The sequence below is a fragment of the Amia ocellicauda genome, chromosome 22, assembly GCF_036373705.1.
Source record: "Amia ocellicauda isolate fAmiCal2 chromosome 22, fAmiCal2.hap1, whole genome shotgun sequence".
In the NCBI taxonomy this organism is placed as follows: Eukaryota; Metazoa; Chordata; class Actinopteri; order Amiiformes; family Amiidae; genus Amia; species Amia ocellicauda.
The window spans coordinates 15,904,740-15,923,661 of record NC_089871.1 but is presented as its reverse complement, the minus strand read 5'-3'; the positions used below and the strand labels follow the sequence as shown (position 1 = coordinate 15,923,661).

The window sequence follows — 18,922 nt, the reverse complement described above, 5'->3', positions numbered from 1 at the left end:
ACTCACACATGGTGTATCAATAGGTGAATAACAAAAGTCACCTTAGGGGCCTAATAAGGCTCTACTGAAAGTGCCTAGGTGGTTTCGCAGCAAAATAGGATTGCAAAGTGCTCAGGGTGATCGACACGGACCTAGCTAGAGGGTGTGGCATTTACCTGGGACTTTTCTATGGAGGCATTGTGCTTATCACACATGGGGCTGATCTCCATGCCCTTGTCCCGCTCCCGGTCTCCCTGCGTGAAAAACTCCACCATGATTCGCTTGGTCCACTGGCGGTACAGCTCCAAGGGCTTGGTGGGGTTGCTGAGGTCTGCACAGTGCACCATGTTCTGAAGAACCTGCAAGAGAGCAACCTGAGTGAACCAGGAGGACAAGGCACGGGGAACGGCCAACCCGACCTGCATGTGCCATGCAGGCTCGTGTTGGAACACAATGATCTCAGCCAAGGATAAATATGTAAACTTGCTGTTTGCCATGTATTTAATAGGAGTGTCAAGGAATAACTATGGTGAACATAGGACCATCTGCACTGGAGTAACATTACATCACAATCGCAATCCACCCTGAGGAAACTCTCTGAAAAGGCATCAGGGCCAGCTAATCTTCTTATCACGATGAAGTAAGGGTTATATGAGCAGGAAACACAACTCCATGCGATTGTGAATTAAATAGGGCCTTGCTATAACACTGTATTGATTGAATGGGTCTGTAAAGGATCACTGATATTCATAACATTTTACTTTTTGTCCTGAAACTATCAATACTGAAACAAAAATGGCAGTCGTACTTTCTGCTCTATTTTAAGGAGCTCCTTCACTGCGATTTACATCTATTTTGGACCAGGCACTCTTATTCAACACACTTTGCGAGCCTCCTCCTCACTGTTAATTAGAACACCTCAATTGCTAATGGCTCATCTGTTCTGCTTATTCCTTTCTTTCAAGTCCATTGAAGGGATGGATGGAATAAAGACAAGATCTACTAAAACGATTGTGTGCTCTGCTGTTTTGTACTCAGGAATGATTCAGAGAAGCACTGAATAAATACCAGGGAACACTTTGTTCTGATATGACCATTTTAATGCTTTAAAGATACCCAGTAGAGCAGAACTGATTAATTCATTCAAATACACACAGATATACGCTTTTACAGTTTGAGCTAACTGGGAGTTTCTACAGACCCAAAATGTATTGAACATTCAGCCTTAAAACAGTTACTCTCCATTCAACATCTCCCTGTCCTGTAACGCAGATGGATTCTCACCTGGATCCTATCAGAGTAGTTGTCCAGCAGCAGCACTCCTAAACTGGTCACCTTCTTGGTCTCCACCATGGTCTTCAAATCCGCCAACAGGTTCATATGTTTGGACATGTCTGTGGCCAATACCTGCCAGTGAGAAGAAGACTCTTAGACTGGTTGTTTTTGCGATCTGAGCAAAGAATAGTCCATTTCCTCACTCCCTCCTTCCCTTCCTCCTCCCTCACCCCCGACTCACCATGTCGATGACCATCTTGCGCAGAGACTGCCTCTGCTTCTTGCTCAGGTTCTGGAAGATGTCGCAGTTCTCCTCCTGGAGCAGCTTGAAGCCCACTGCCAGGTGATGGTTCTCCAGGACCGAAGAGTCATTGTACATCAGCGCCAGCTCCGAGTCTGAGCAAGACAGGTACGGCACAGAGGGGGAGTTAGACCTGGCACAGCCCGCCACTGCAAGACGGCAACACACTGCACTAACTAACAGGGCAAAGGAAACTTGCAGGTGTTCTGGCAGTCAACTATCATTATTTGTATCTCTGTTTCCCCTCTGGTGCTACTGCATGCCTATGCCACACTGAGATATTTGCTAATGTGAATCTTTAAAACGTGCTCTTAAGAAAAGGAATTAAACAAAAAACACAAAAACTGAGAACAAACTAGTAAGGGACCTACTGGGTCTCTCGCTAAAATGAATCCAGAGACATCACTATGTTGTGCAAATAACTTCAGTACATATGGCCACTGCTGGTCCAGTCTCATTGACCAGAGTGCTGCACTTATAAACCAACATCATGGCACTCACTGGGATGACTGGGAAGGAACTAGCATTAGGCAAAACACACTAGAGACTGGGTAATCTGCAATCCACCAGGGAAAACTCACTTGTGTTGATGAGAAACTGGTTGGACACCCCAGGATGATCAACATCATGTATGGCACTGGCAAAAAGAGCAGCTAAGATTTCTAGATCAGTGAAGACAGCCTGGAAAAGAAAAGACGATCCACATAAGAAAGAAATTACAGCATGATCAACTTCCTTATATTTCCTGTCTTTTTTACAACCCTGGATGTAACTGACCTGCTTTTGTTATGCTTTCAATAATGCCTTTTTCCTCAAGCCGATTACACATCTAGATACTGGCTAAATAAGAAGAATCTAGGATATTGTCTATGGACACTAAAGTCTTGGCCTCCCCTCCTCTACAGGACTCGGTTGCTTGTGGTTGGCTCCCAGACTCACCTCCAGTGCAGGTGTGGACAGAAGGACGTGAGTGGACTGGACCACATCCGCCGCATGGATGTTATTGTGATACGCCACGTCAGCATGGTAATGATCTTCCAATGTCATCATGAAGGTGATAAACGTATCCACTGGGATCTTAAAGGACTTCAGCAGGTCTCTCTCCTGGTTAGAAATGTACGAGTATTTCACTGTGACACTCACGTCACTTCATACATCCAGTCCAATGTAAACCAAGCTAATTCACGTCACTGTTAGTAAGTGTTTTAAATCCTGGGACTTGCATAAAGAGAGAATAAACAACCCAATATTTAAATGATTTACAATACTTAATTTAGCCTAGCCTACGAGAAAAAGCCTTACACTAACATATCCAAACTGGTTATTTGCTTCTTTGCTGGAGATATACTGATTCAACTATCTGGAAATGTATAGCTATGAATTAGGCGCAGAAGAAGGAAGCCCATACCTGGAAAACTGAGTACATTATCACCGTTAGGGGCCGGTTTCCAGAATACTCTGCTATCTTAAAAACATCCAGACCCCATCTGTTGATCTCTTCAAACTCCTGGACACAAATGAGAAGAGAGGAGAAGGATTAGCTAAACAACAACCTACCTTTTTTTATATATATATTTTAAATAACATACTGACCGAGCAAAGACATGCAGAGTTTATCAGATAACACTAACTAGGATTGCCCATTTGCCATGCTTATTTCTGCCATGCTTTTAAAGGTCTTTAAAGCTCTTATTAGAATATTAAAAATGTTTGAAACCAGAGGGAAAACTAAACATTTGCTTTAGGAAAAAGGGACACTATTCAGATGACCAATCAGAAGCAAGCTAACTGTTGGGACATGGGAGCAGTCAGACACTGTAATTAGTGACAATGAATGGGCGCCATGCCTTGGCCAAGGGCCCCTCCTGGTCTGTGTTGACCCCAAATCGCGGGATGCTGGAGACGGCCAGACTGGAGCTGTGGGTGAGTTTCTTCACCCCACTGATCTGACACATGGGCCTCTTCTTCTCCTTCTTCTCCTTCTTCTCCTTCTTCTCCTTCTTGTCCTTCTTGTCCTTGTGCATGGGAGACATGATCTCCACATCGTGCTGCTTATCTGAGAAGAGACAGGAACCGTCACGGGAGGCCCAGATAAACCCAAAACAAATATCGATTCAAATGGCTGGGGTTGTTTTATTTCCCCAGGAGCTGGCGTTTTGTTTCTGACACAAAACACAGACACTTTGTGGTATAGTAGGCAGCATTTGCACTGTTTGGCATTACCTGAATTTGATTTGATATACTGCGTTTTGTCAGCTGGTTTGTTTGACTCTTAAGGAAGTTATTATTTAATTCTTCTTTGTGATTAAGAGAAATGAATTGCTGTAGTTAGACCCTTAGAGCATACCGTGGGTGAGCCATGCACTTCCTTTTAAATATACCAGAATTTATAGCTTAAGAAAAAATTAAAATCTCACCTATTTGATCATTTTTCCTCTTCCTGTCAAAATGTCCCAAAGAATTAATCACAAATCAGAATAAACAGCGATATAATAATATGAAAAAAACGACAACCTGGGGATCACCCTTTTTCCATCTGCACCCATTTTGGTGAAGGCACCATTCTGCTGTAATATTAGTTAAACGCTTAGTATTGACGCAAGTACAGGCTAATAATATTACCGTCTCCATGGCAACAACAGACAATGTGTCGAGGAATGTTAGTTCTTTCTCTAAAATGAAGCTCCTGTTCCCTGCTTTCCAGTTTGCACAAACTCACACACATGCGCACTTCCTCCCTCTCTCTCATTCTCTAATTCTCTCTCTCAGCAATGGGCAATATTTTAACACCTGTCATGACTAAGATAACAATCAATATGTCAACAGCTTATAAAGATGCGAATCAATATGGAGTTCTACACCCTATAGTAGAGTGTTTAAACAGAAGTAACTCTTCAAAAATGTAGCAACAAGAAGAATGTTAAAATAATTGTATGACAAGGTTCATATGTGATCCTGTAAACTAAACCCCTTTTGGTTGATTCGATTTTTTGTTTGTTTGTTTGTTTTTTGGTAAGCCAACTCTTCACACAGTAAATATAGTTAATAAAAGATTAAAACAAATCTACCTCCAATGATATAATAGCTTCTCTGTGTGGATTCTCACATTAGTTCTGTCATGAAGGTCCCAATTGATGAGGAAAATTGCGATCTGAGACCTATTTTATTTGATACAGAAGCTGAGATTGTATTTCACGTTTTGGTTTACTCTCAGTTTTATTAAATTACTTTAATATCTTTGTTGGAAATTGTGATGGAAAACATGTATGAGAGTTTAGGGCAGATCTAATGGAAAATCAAAAAAGCCTGAATTATTATTGGCCACCAATCAGGAATCAGTCAAAGAATAGCGAAGAATGGTCTTCCCCTCTTTTTCTTCTCTCCTCTACATCAAGTAAGACATGGGAAAGTGAGATTTCCTAATTTCCCAAGACATCCAACAGGCTAAAGTGTTAGATAAAGGGATCAGTTATGGTCAATAGGGAATTGATTGAACACCAATTTGTACCAGAAACATAGCATTCACCCTTCTGTCCCTACCTCTGTTGAAAACATCATCATGTTGTGCCAAAAAGTTTTACCTACCTAGAAACGTGCTTGATATGAACTCGGAGACCTGGTTTCCAGACCGGCTGGTTTCTGATAGGTGGGTCAGTTCTCGATTCAGCATCCTTTTAAACTGCCAATCAAACAAACAGAGAAGGACAGATTAGTCACTTTCACTCTCCACATCACCCAAGAGCCACTGAACAGATAGCCAAGCCACCCAGGAAACCCTTTTCACGCTTGTTGTGATGTGTGTATCTTCTATTCAGCATTATATAGGGTGTGAAATACACCTTGTCTTGGAAAGCAAGCCATCTAATGTTCTCGGCCTGCAGGATTGGTTGTCAGAAATGTGATTTCAGCCAAAACTCAATGGGGAGGAAGTGACGGCTCTCTTTCAGCTCTCTGCAGCAGATGGGCTTCTTAGGTTTTTCCACGTCAAAGGTGATTTTTTTTTGCAAAACACCCCACAGAAAATTCAGAATGCTAGAGAATGACAAATAAATTACTCAAAAACACCAAAGAGCTCAGTCAACCTGGAAACTGACACATTACAGCTTCTGAGTTTTAATTTTGAATCAAAAAGTTGCTGTAAGAGAACATATTTAGTGACAACTTCAAAATGTTTGTGTGGAAATATTCTTCGAATCATCCACTTGCAGCCTGGTTGCCATAACTGAGCTCAGTGTTTTTATACTGCATGCTTGCATTCACCACCGTTTCATTGAAAGCAGCTACAGGCATGTGGGGTTATACTCCTCATGCGAGGGACAGTCTTTCTTCAGAGTGGCAATGTTATGTAATCATGCAAGTGGGTTTGGGATAAAACTCGCTTCACTGAAAACAAAAACCCACCAAAACATTCCTGATTTCTACTGACAGGAACCAACCACAGTGTAGCTCTGAAATCACACACGCTCAGAGAGCTCGCGGTGATCAGCGAAACAGCAGAACTAACTGTAACAAAGGTTTATTGTACTACAACTGCTACAACCTATACACGGGCAGCACAATCCACTGCCACATCGCAAATGCACCTGCAGGATGAAGCTTTCAGATTGCAATTCCCCAAGCTCCCAACAAACTACAAGTTCACTTCCATGTGTTGCAGCTGTCTGATCCACCAGAGCAGAACAATAGAAAACAATGCTTATTTTTACTGCTCAGCAACTTCGCTGTTACAGCTGATGGAAATAACCCTGACAATAAACCTTCTAATAATATGGACCTGCAGGCATTCTGCAACACTGTGCAACAATGCATCCACAAAAACACCCTGGCATGCAGGAATAAAACACACTCTATAACAGCAAAGGGTACTGTACTGCATTGCACTGTACAGAGAGAAGTACAGGATTCCTGGGAACCCTACACAGCCCAGACAGCTCGGCACTAGGATGCCTGCAAAAAAATAAGCATGCACTTCCTAGCACTGCGTCCTAACCACAGCATAGCAACACACAGGTCCCCTTACCTGAATGAACGTCCACGATTCAGAGAGCAAACAACTGGCTTCTGGCATTTCAACGTGAAGGCAAGACACACAAGGAAACTCCACTCATCGGATACACTCTGTGTGTATGAGCTGTATGGGATCTAGTCCCAGACACAGAAACACACACACGCACGCACGCACACGCACACGCACACGCACACGCACACGCACACGCACACACAGCGCAGAAGAGCACAAGACGGAGAGCTGCGCTTATCCAAAGACAAGGTGTCCTAGCAGCTGAGGCCAGGCAGCCTCGTGGATGGCAAAGCTAACGTGAGGCGACAGCCCATGGAGAGAAGAAAGCAGGGCTGTGCTTCCAGATGGACCGACAGCACGGGAATGCATGGCTGCTCGTGATCTCCCCGCTACTACCCCACAGTGCCTTATTCATGTGTAAACAGAGAAAAAAAATGCTTGCTCCCAGCAGGTATCTCCCCTTCCACCACCCACCCACCAACACACACACACACACACACACACAAGCCCCTCTCCAGCCAATCCCTAGCTCTCAGCAACAGAGGTTGGGCGGAACGGAAGGTCCTGATTGGGCTCTGAGAGAAGGGGAAGGAGGAGCCATGGGAGGGATAGGAGTGTGCAGGGACTGTAAAGAGCCACTGATCAATAGACTGCTTAACTCTTTCCCCGGCCAAGATGCTTCATTCATTTGTGTGCGTGTGTGCGCCTGTGTGAGTGTGATAGAGAGAGAGAGAGAGACCATGAAAGAAAAGGGGGGGGAGATTCCTGGAAACCAGAGCTAACATCTGAAGATACTGCAAAGCCAGGCTGCCTAGATGCCATGTGATGGCAAGGTGAAACTTATTATGCAAGGATGTGATTGAAGTCATGTGAAATTCACTCGGTGCATCTAAAAAACAACCGCAGAGATCTAAATCAATGAGAGAGCTATCAAATATCTAACAGGTGATGAATAGGAGACTTTAATATTTTGTAGAGTGGGATAGGTTAGCACATTAGTTTTAGTATTAGTGTTTATGAGGGACTGTTTTTCTTATGGTGATGAAGAGGAAAACAGGGAAAGTAATAAAATCATACTAAGCTTTAGAACTGCTAAAAATTAAACTTTTAAGCAGGCATCTTATGAATGTATACATCCTACAGATCAAATCAAACTATTCAATCATGTACTACAACTCTCCACTGAAACTACTTATTTGGGGGGTAGCCTAGACTACATTGAGGGAGTCCCCCAGACCCCCTTGCTTTTAGTACAATAGTGTGCGGCATCTGAATGAAGGTGGCTTCAAATTAGTGGGCGAGGGGGCATCACAGCATATCGGTCACACCGCGTGAATACTGACAAGCATTGGATAACAAACTGTGAGTAATGGGCCTGTTGTGCATGCTGGCCTTCGTGAACAAGGTCAGCCTCCTTCGGGAGAGCTAACGAGGCCAACGCATCAGCCGCAGTGCCTGGAGTTAGTGAACAGGGGGCCCGGTTACATCACAGCGGTAGCTCCTTCATTCACATTCCCAAACACACGACACACACAGCACAACCCATTGCACATGGCTCAGTTAAAAATAGCAGCAAGGGGTTTAAATATATACAGCACGCATGCAGAAAATTGCCTGATATCTGCCAGCATATATATATATATATATATGAACAGCACGACCCATATTCTGTTGCTGTGATTGTTTAGAAAGCTATTATTATTCAGACAACTATCATTAACACTGATTCCTTAATGGTGACCTTAGCCACTATGCGATCAGGGTTCATCGCTGATGGAGAGTACGTTTTATGGAGGTGTAGAAAAACAAATGTGCTCCAATACAATTTAGACTGGGGCTCCATACTGTTTCCAGACCAACAATCCTGGTGAAATGCTAACAACACTGTGTGCCTCACGAAAGACAGCCAAAGCTATTAGGTTTCCAATAATCTTCCAGCAAAAGACAAAGCGCATCGAAGAATCAAAGCCATCTAGAACCTTGCCTCAGCTGTAGAAACAAGATGGGAGTTTATGGGATAAAGGTCCTGAGTGTGCTGGACAGGGAAGGACTGAGCTGGGGTGTGAGGAGAAACCTGGTGCCTTACCTTGTTGGAGGCCATCTCGCTGACGGAATGGCGGGTCTGCAGGGTCTCCAGCTGGTCGAGACACCAGTCCAGTTCCTCCAGTGTCTCAATGGCCAGCTTCTGGTAAGTCTCCTCTGTGGGCACAAAGAGAAACCGGGGATCAACAGCTGACCTACTGCCGCCCCGAACTATGTCCCGTGCCCCCATGGCGGTGCCAGCAAGCCCTCCGATTGCCCTCAGAGCCAGTCATCGGTGAGCCACGTAGCCTGCCCACGTGCTCCATCCCTCCATCTTTCACTCTCATATCGAGCATTGTTGTCTTTCCTTTTCTCACTCTTTTCTTCCCCAAAGGCAGCTCGTCCCACCTCCCACCCAAAGCCCCAGAGTTTTAAGCCTCCTGCATTATGTAGCGGATTTGGAGTGTGCCGTTAGGTGGTCTGTGAGTCCATTGAGAGCGCCTGTCCGAGGAGAAAGCCTTTGTGCGTCTCTCTTATCCCTAAGAGCCCCTTTTTTGCACAAATTCCAGCAGGTGGACAGCGAAAAAAGCCCCTGTCTTTTGTGTCGAGACGCGGTTGTCTCTTTCCCGCTAAGCTGCAAACGAATCCAACCTCTCGGTGCTGCATTTCATTCTTACAATTGTGTTTTGTTTTGTTCTTTTATACATTTATATAATTATTATTATTACTATTCAAAAGAAAAATCTGTCTCGGAATATAAATAATTGCCTCCACATCGTTTTCCCCTTTTTACATTTTTTTTTAACTGCCTTGAAACAAACCAACGCAAGACTTGCTGGATATTGTGTGCAAAAGCAGCCATTTTGGGTTGTCATGGAAACAGGGACCCGTGTTTACATTTGAAATCAGACGCATCATAAGACTGAATAGGGGGAAAAAAGATACATAATTTCATGTATCATCACCCCCACACACACACAATTTTTTTTTTTTTCTATAAAACAAATAGAAATTGAATGGAGGAGCAGGCTGAATGTGTCCAGTGAGTTCCTGTAATTTTCTATTTTAACATGTATGTTTCGTGTCTCGGTGGAAAGCAAGTGCAGGCAATGGTGCATTGAGAGGAACAGAGCTGCACATTTCAGGGACAACTGCAAACTGCTGCTCAATGTGTTACACAATGCAACACACACACAAACAAGACTGCGGTACGAAATCACAAGGCTGTAAAGCATGATGGCGTTTTTTTGGAAATCACAACGTGTCAGATTCTATGGATTTAAAGTAACTAGAGTGGAGTTAAATGTACAGCGCATTCAAGGAAAGTTATATGTTGATTTTTTTTCTTCCTGTTATGTTTTTCAGTATTAGGCACCTTCATCAGACTTGTTGTTTTAAAATTGTACCCTATGTTCTTTCAGTCAAGTTGCGGTATTGTGTGGGCACCTATGCCTTCTTTGTCTTTTGACTTTCCCTGTGTTAACAACAGTCTATGCAGAAGAGTATGCAGTTTTCTTTATTGCAGATGGGTAATACTTTTGCTCTTCCAAATGCGCTCTCTTTCTTTTTCGGTTTTCGAAACCATTTCCTCGAATCTATTCGTGGCAACACTGTTCTGTCGTTCTCATTCAGCAGTTTCATTTGGCAGCTATAAATGGCACCGTGATTTCCAAATATAGTTGTGCCCTGACAGACGCTGTCTATCTCAGCATTGTGCTGTGCAATCTGTCTCCGGATGGAGCGGTGATGGATGGTGCTTGCTCAGTTTGAAAACTGTGTGGCTGTAAGCAGTGACGTGTACAGTGAGCCCTTCAAGCATTTCTGAATGAGAAGACCAACCAGTGAAGGCCATAAGCACTTCTTGGGTGAACACTGTGAGAGAGACATAGACCTAGACTTACAAAAGACACCAAACATACCAAACCAAGGCAGTATGGCTCAACTCTGGTCTGGCCACAATTTGGCAGTTTTCATAGGTCTCTTTGAATCATTAAATGCCTTAAGACAGGGGTAGTCAATTATTTTGTGTCAGGGTCCAAATTTCTTGGTCAAGGTGCAGACAATAGAGAAGGGGAATTATACCTTCAAATGACCCTTTCCAACACTCACACACAATTATGTGAATTAGTAATATACCTAGTTGCTTATATTTAGTATGTTCATTTGACAAAGTACAAAAATAAAACATTTAAATAAATGTAAATATTAGTATTAAAACAGTTTCAGACCACTTTTAATTTTAATTTGTTAAAGATTTTTGTAGGCATATAGATAAACATAATATAAACTTTCAAGCATTTTGTGTCTTATTAGATTCAAGTCTTTACCATTTCCTTTGCTCCAGTGTGCACTGCACAAAATTAATGTTGAAAAATGAGGGCAAAGAGGATTTAATAATTCAGGGCCGGGGGTCTGGGGGTCCTCCCCCAGAAGATTTTGACAACTGGAGACCTGAAATGCGTGATTCTGAGTAATTTCGAAGTTGAAAAACACCTCTCAAAATCTCCATGAAATCAGGCAGATTTGGACTCAAACATATCTTTGCTTCACAACCACATATCACCAGCAAAAAAACACATATCAACTGAGATTATACATGCAAACTCTGTCAATCACAGAGATCTATTTTGGTGGGTCTCTGTAATTGAAACTGGTGAGGATACACAATTCTCGATTTGTGCGCCTGCTAGACATACACTCACCTAAAGGATTATTAGGAACACCATACTAATACTGTGTTTGACCCCCTTTCGCCTTCAGAACTGCCTTAATTCTACGTGGCATTGATTCAACAAGGTGCTGAAAGCATTCTTTAGAAATGTTGACCCATATTGACAGGATAGCATCTTGCAGTTGATGGAGATTTGTGGGATGCACATCCAGGGCACGAAGCTCCCGTTCCACCACATCCCAAAGATGCTCTATTGGGTTGAGATCTGGTGACTGTGGGGGCCAGTTTAGTACAGTGAACTCATTGTCATGTTCAAGAAACCAATTTGAAATGATTTGACCTTTGTGACATGGTGCATTATCCTGCTGGAAGTAGCCATCAGAGGATGGGTACATGGTGGTCATAAAGGGATGGACATGGTCAGAAACAATGCTCAGGTAGGCCGTGGCATTTAAACGATGCCCAATTGGCACTAAGGGGCCTAAAGTGTGCCAAGAAAACATCCCCCACACCATTACACCACCACCACCAGCCTGCACAGTGGTAACAAGGCATGATGGATCCATGTTCTCATTCTGTTTACGCCAAATTCTAACTCTACCATCTGAATGTCTCAACAGAAATCGAGACTCATCAGACCAGGCAACATTTTTCCAGTCTTCAACTGTCCAATTTTGGTGCACTTGTGCAAATTGTAGCCCCTTTTTCCTATTTGTAGTGGAGATGAGTGGTACCCGGTGGGGTCTTCTGCTGTTGTAGCCCATCTGCCTCAAAGTTGTATGTGTTGTGGCTTCACAAATGCTTTGCTGCATACCTCGGTTGTAACGAGTGGTTATTTCAGTCAAAGTTGCTCTTCTATCAGCTTGAATCAGTCGGCCCATTCTCCTCTGACCTCTAGCATCAACAAGGCATTTTCGCTCCCACAGGACTGCCGCATACTGGATGTTTTTCCCTTTTCACACCATTCTTTGTAAACCCTAGAAATGGTTGTGCGTGAAAATCCCAGTAACTGAGCAGATTGTGAAATACTCAGACCGGCCCGTCTGGCACCAACAACCATGCCACGCTCAAAATTGCTTAAATCACCTTTCTTTCCCATTCACACATTCAGTTTGGAGTTCAGGAGATTGTCTTGACCATGACCACACCCCTAAATGCATTGAAGCAACTGCCATGTGATTGGTTGGTTAGATAATTGCATTAATGAGAAATTTAACAGGTGTTCCTAATAATCCTTTAGGTGAGTGTATGTCTTCATTGGAAATCAGCTGTTTCCACCACTGATGTAGGACTTTCTAGGTGAATACAAGCTATAGCACTGTGCACCCCACACCCCACAACCCCCCACTCAACGGGAACATGACCTCTATATAGAACATCCCATATTAATACGTATCATCCTGTTGGATAATAACCAGGAAGGGCTGCTACTAGGTTCCACACTATAACAAGCACTGAGTGCAAGAAATCTCCATAACATTACTTAAAAAAAAAAAAAATCATGATAATAAGTTAATTAAAATTATTCTTGTGGTCCGTTCAAAAGCTATTGACTACCCCTGCCTTGGGTAACAGTTAGTTCACAGTTAGTTAGTACATGAGAGGTGGGGCTAGAACAAAAGACAAGTTATATTGTGGACCTGGAGGACTGGAGATGTGCCCCAAATGGTGCAAAAGACTTTCAAACATGACATAATGACAACCCCCTCACCTGGCAGACTGGGCTTGCACATCGAAGGCGGGTTACTGCCTGACGGTCTCCTGCAGGAATGAATGACACTGTTTCAGATGTTGCTATTAACAACTCTTCTTTGGATTACATTAAAACTCAGTGGTTCAGAAAAGCAGTGGGTCATTGTTTTCACGAAACAGGCAGATCTGTAAAGTGAGATTCTAGTAAATGCACTGGGAAGATTAACACAACTTGTGTCTGAGGTTTGGGGATTTTTTAAAATAAAAAATAAAGAAAAACAATACTCAGATGTAATTTTTATACACTGCAGTGCAAATCCTCTTTTACAAGGAACATACTTGTTGGCCACACGATCCTGTAGATGGTTCAAAGCAGCAAAATTACTTCTCACAGTCCGCAAACTGGCCAGCACCTACAGGATACCACACAACAAAAGGAAAACAACAGAGAGTTACAAACATCCCGAATGAAATATCATTTGAAACTCTAATGGCAGCTAACAGTGCTGTGACAGCACTTGACAGCCTTCCAACGCTATCATGGGAAACATCAAAACCAAGCACATCAGGGAGGCTAAAGGATCAGCACACTGGATGATACATATCACCACTGACACTTTGGACATTTCAGCATATGAGACACAACACAAGCTGAAATTTTGAAGCCAAGGAAAGTTCTTTACGGCTTCATAGGGCATTGCTTCTGTCATCTTCCACATCAACACACAGCACAGCTCTCTACACTGCTTCTGTAATCAGAACCTCTTGATGTATTTCACGTAAGCCGGTTCTGTTAGGAACAATTATTTAGTGGCCGTGGAATACCGTGTCATTATTCCTCCTTGCATCACAGTCTACTAATCTGCATAATTCCATGGCGCTTATTTGCCCATGAAACCACCATTTTCGTAGTTTCTGTAAAATGAGCTATTGAGTTAGATACAAAAATAAAAATAAAATAAAAAGTTCCAGCGAAATCTGTGTTTAACACTGATGCAGTCATCGGCACACAGATGTTTCTCTAGTATTATGTTCCAGACGGCCCAATTAAGCCTTCCCGAATTGACATAACCACAGATTGTGTAAGCATGGTGAAGCGTTGAAGAAGTTTGTGTTTTTTCGGGTGCTTGGGTCTGTGCTGAATTTCGAAATTTAGCGGCTTTATAAAGCCTGGTAAGTTTTGTGCTGGGGCTTGAAAAGAACAGTCAACATGTGGATGATGGCTGAAAATGTAATTTATGATGAAAGACTAGTTTTTTCCCCCTGACTTCATCCATCTTGTCTTAGGCAGCACTGGGATATTCACCTTGTTCGGTTTTGCAACTGAAGCCAAGGAGAAGATCATTTTTTAAATTGAACGTCAATCTTAAATCTCTATGGGACATTTTTTTGGGGTGTGTTTTGTTTTTGCTGTTGTTTAATTATCTTTGCAAAAGCTCTGGCTCCTCGATTATATGACAATGATAGGCTTGCTGTAATTTTCAGTGGATTAAGTGTTGGTCAGGAGATGGAAATAAATGCAGATGAGAGTGCGCCCACGAGACAGCCTGGACTGACACAATATTTTAAAAGCAATTAATCTGCTCTAGTTTCTAGTACAAGCTACTTGTTTAAAGGATATAGTGTGTGTGTGTGTGTGTGTGTGTGTGTGTGTGTGTGTGTGTGTGTGTGTGTGCGTGCGTGTGTGTGTGTGTGCGTGTGTGTGTGGTGGGGGGGATGGGTTTGTCATGTTGTTCATACAAAGAAAGCTACAAAAATAAGCACCAGTTCCAGACGCAGTTCCTTGGATGTCAAAGTTTCCATGGCCTCAAAACAGTTTTATCCCCAAGGCAAGAAGCTTTTAGTGATAAATGATACACCGTGATGAATGTCAAAGGAAAATGGTCTACCCCTTCCAGTAAAACATAATTTTACAGTTCCCATTATTTCTCATTTGTTTTGTACAGCCCCCTCTACACAGTGGTGACTTACCTGTGCAAATGGTGTCACGATCATGTCTTCTCCGTGTCTGAAGAGCAAAACAAGAAAAACAACAGCTGACTACACAAAGAATTGCAAATTAAACTTTTTATTTGCATGCTCTGATACAGACTTTCCTTCATTAAGCAAACTACCTCAGGCACCAATTAGCTCCAATTAGGTATTTGATGACCCGATGCAAAATACACAACGGGACCTCATGCCTACTCTGTTCACCCCATCCTAAGGTCACCTCGAAATCATTTTCATTCATGTGCTGTGATTCGCATTCTTTCTTTGGAGTTCAGAGGCCTTATGTAATCGAGTGTGATTTCTTATCTGGAAGGGTATGACTGATGCTAGGTTAATCTGACTCAGCTATGTGCTGCTTCTTCATGTGCATCCTTTGCTTGGACTATTTATATATCATGCCATTCCTGGGGTTGGCTTCATTCATTTATTCTGTTAGACACTTGAAAAAGTTGAATTATGATGGTCCTGCACAGAGGATAAGGCAGAAATAAAAAGGCAAAATGGCTAGACATATATGTCCGCAACTTAAACATACAATTAGATGAAACCCAGGATGATGGGAAATAAACCACATTAACGAAAACAAACAGGGGAACTGGCATGTTAGTACAGGGAAGTCTGCAAACTGTGGGAACCACTAAAGTCCCCCATGAACCCGCCTTGACCCTGGTGCACGCACAATGCAGCCCGAACACCTAATTCCTCTCTCTCTTTCTTGTCCAGACTGGGCATCACATCCTTTCATGGCTTAACATGCCAGGTCCATAGAAGAATCTGGATTAGATTCAAAGTACTGCTCCGAGAGACACCAGTGCCACTACAGCCACTGTGGCAGGAAGCATGTTTTTTTGTTGTTTTGCCTTTTCAAATCCGCAAGCGTATGCGTGGGACACCCTTTGCGGAAAAAAATGTTTTTCACATGCTCCTCTGACGTAGCCGGCAGCTCACTTCCCAGCAGCTAAAGCCCCTCTTCCCTTTGAAAACACAAGCGCAGTTTGTGACCTGTGACCAGTTAATCACTAAATAAGCTGTCGACACAAGGGAAACGAGGGGTGATGTAAACTGGAAAAACAAACAGAAAATTGCACTTTTTGGACTCCATGTTTGTTTTCGAACAAAGCTGGTTGACATGTAAACGTGGCTATAATTGGGCTGGGAATAGCAGGGTTATTGGGCGGGTTATAGCCTTTTCAACTGCAGATCAAACCCACAGAGCAATTCAGGTTTACAGGATGCAAAATAGATCTCTAAGGGGCATTGGAGATAGATCTGATTTAATTATGGGGCCTGATATAACAGAAAATATGAGAAAAATGTATATCGTGGGAAATGTAACTAGTTGTCATACAAAGAAAACAAACAAATGTTAATGACCCCAGTCAGTCAGATAACAAGCCTTTTCTTCATCATCTGCAAAACACATCATAATGTTTTATCACTGTCAAAAACTAGAGGAAAACACACATCAAAGACTGGAAAAGCAGAATCACTTCTAGCACAGATTATCCTCAACCCTACTGTAATTAATTTCTGTTGACTTGAAAGTCAGGGTGTTAAGTTCAGTTGGAAAGCTCATTTTGTTGTTAGTGGATCTAAGAGAAACCTTGAAAACAGTGAAAACAGCCACAAACAGGAAGAGCTCCAATGTATTTTCCCTTAGGGAGATCTAAACATTTCCCTAAATATAAATGGAAGTCTGAACCGGTTGTAAGTATTTGACATGGACATTTTTAAATGGTTCCCCTTTAAACACATTTTGAATCACTAGACGGGGGATTATTTTGATCCTAGGTTGTGTTTTAGTCTTTGGTCTTCATTTTGAGAAATTAACACTACACAGCAAATGCAGAACCATTGACCCAGGGCTGAAGCATGTATTTCTCCCCATGGGAATCAGCACATGTCTGTACCCAGTTGCGTTTCTCTTAGTCCTCAGGTGTCTGAAAATGCAGACGGTTGTGAAGACATAAAGAGTTCTGAGGTTTTGCATAATAATCATTTTTCCTCACCTTTGCCTAAAGTGGAGAGGAGAAATCTCTCTGTAGTGTTGAAAGCAGTTGTCATTTTAAAATCTGCAGCTTAGAATGTGTTGCTTAAATCTGAGGTTATATGATTATGCAACATCTCAAACTATGTTCCCAGCCTGCAGAAGAACACCACAGTGTTTTTATGAATACAGATTATGTATAAAAGGAAGTGTGAAATCTCTGTTGTCATAATTGTAAACTTAAGGTGAATACCAGCTGTAGCGGGGACGGCCACGAACGCCCAAGCTGTGAATCCTAATTCTAAGTCAGGACAGGCAGGTAAGAGGTCGGAGGTTAGAGGTCGGCACTCACAGCTCACTGGCAGTGGAGGAGTTCCTGGACATGGCCTTGGGCGAGAGGTCAAAGTCGCTGTCGGATCGGTACAGGAAGGACTCGCGTCGCTGGCTGTGGGGGAAGTTGGCCTGCAGCACAAGGCCAGAGCCTGGACTGGCCTGAGGGTCCAGGGGGCTGCGGCCCACAGACAGTCCATTTTCAACATCAAAACTGGAGGAGAGAAAGAGAGAGAGAGAAAAAGAGAGGTTAGCATGGGCGAGCAAGGCTTAGATTTGAGGTTTGGAGCCCACCATTCAGTCTGGTGCTGAGAAAAGTACACACAAACTGGGTGCCAGCACAAGAAAACCAAGAGCCATACTTGAATTTCTTTCAAAAGTTCAGTAGGTTGTAAAATTAGTCTAAAGAGATACCGATGCATTCCTGGTTGTTGTTATAGGTTTTCTTTTACACTGCAGATCCTTGGTATAGATACAGATATATATATTTTTTTTACACAGTGTAAAAATAATACAGAGCATTTACCCAACTTTATCCAATTGAGAGCTGAATTTCACATTGAAAAGGAAATGGACTAGTGGGAGGCAATTGTTCAACAGCAGAGAACGAAAATGTATGACTTCCTCACACACACACTTTTCAGAAGAGAACAAAAGCACACAAGGTAACATTGACCTACAATGCCAAGCGGTTTGAAAGAGAAGCTTCTATAGAATGTAGACCTTGTAAAACACAAAAGGTGCGTTGGCAGAGGAGGGGGCTCGCCTGCACGTATGCGAGCCCCGTCTCTAACTCGATTACACCGACGTCAGCACTGACATCACAGAAAACATCACCGACACAACTTGGGCAAGCTTCTGTCAGCAGCACTACAATAAATCACATTCCCTGCGAAACCGCACCACCAGCTCGCGGTCGGCAGAAAGAATCTAAAAATATACACTGGGTAATCAATAAAAATGTAATTCCAATGATTTCTATTTCCTCCCTGCTATTTCATAATTTATTACAAATAGTGACCATAACCTAAATCACAGCCTAAATGGAATTAGAAAGAGAGAAAAAATAAAGTAATCAATATTCAGCTTTGTTTTGGTCGCTTTTAAAAATTTGAATAGTGTGAGTCAAACACCAAAGCCCAGAATCATATACCACAATTCATGATATCTCTTCTTTTCTCTCTTGTGACGACAGTGAAGATTCTACTAACAGCTAGAAACTGAGGCTGGGACAGCATATGAGCAGCTTTTCATAACAGGAGGGACATTAGTATGCATCCCTCATTCACAAGGCCTCTCTCATGCTGGAGAAAGCAGACCCTGGGAGGCAATTTACTTTTTTTCTCTTGCTTGTGCCAGATGCTGCAAGGTCGATATGATGTACGAGCCGGGCTAAAAATAGCCCCAGCTCATTGATGTACTGTCATGTGGGTGTGCTATAAATAGCGCTTCAGGTAGAGTACACTCCAGGTCCATCACACTCGGCCTGACGCCCCCACGGACCTGCCCAATATTAATAGAACGCATGCATCCTCGAGGGCCCGACAGAGGGAATTGGAAAGCTGGTTCAAGCTTATTTTGCATCCCTTTTCCCCACACATCAATATGCTAATAAATCAGCACGCTTTAATTGCCTTTTCTTTGGCTGGGTGT

The 18,922-nt window shown here is 42.7% G+C and overlaps 1 protein-coding gene across 4 annotated transcripts in view; it reads right to left on the bottom strand.

Moving 5' to 3' along the window:
• LOC136718587 (3',5'-cyclic-AMP phosphodiesterase 4C) overlaps window positions 1-18,922 on the bottom strand; it is a 134,116-nt gene that overhangs the window by 5,686 nt on the left and 109,508 nt on the right. For all 4 annotated transcript variants that reach the window (XM_066696363.1, XM_066696364.1, XM_066696366.1 and 1 more), the window contains 13 exons: window positions 17,292-17,483; window positions 14,932-14,968; window positions 13,300-13,373; window positions 12,980-13,029; window positions 8,662-8,774; window positions 5,141-5,234; window positions 3,403-3,611; window positions 2,964-3,062; window positions 2,495-2,659; window positions 2,137-2,236; window positions 1,496-1,650; window positions 1,264-1,386; window positions 156-338 (listed from right to left, as the gene is read on the bottom strand). In XM_066696363.1, the coding sequence (XP_066552460.1) occupies window positions 156-338; window positions 1,264-1,386; window positions 1,496-1,650; window positions 2,137-2,236; window positions 2,495-2,659; window positions 2,964-3,062; window positions 3,403-3,611; window positions 5,141-5,234; window positions 8,662-8,774; window positions 12,980-13,029; window positions 13,300-13,373; window positions 14,932-14,968; window positions 17,292-17,483 (1,594 nt within the window). The remainder of the gene's footprint in view (window positions 1-155; window positions 339-1,263; window positions 1,387-1,495; window positions 1,651-2,136; window positions 2,237-2,494; window positions 2,660-2,963; window positions 3,063-3,402; window positions 3,612-5,140; window positions 5,235-8,661; window positions 8,775-12,979; window positions 13,030-13,299; window positions 13,374-14,931; window positions 14,969-17,291; window positions 17,484-18,922) is intronic.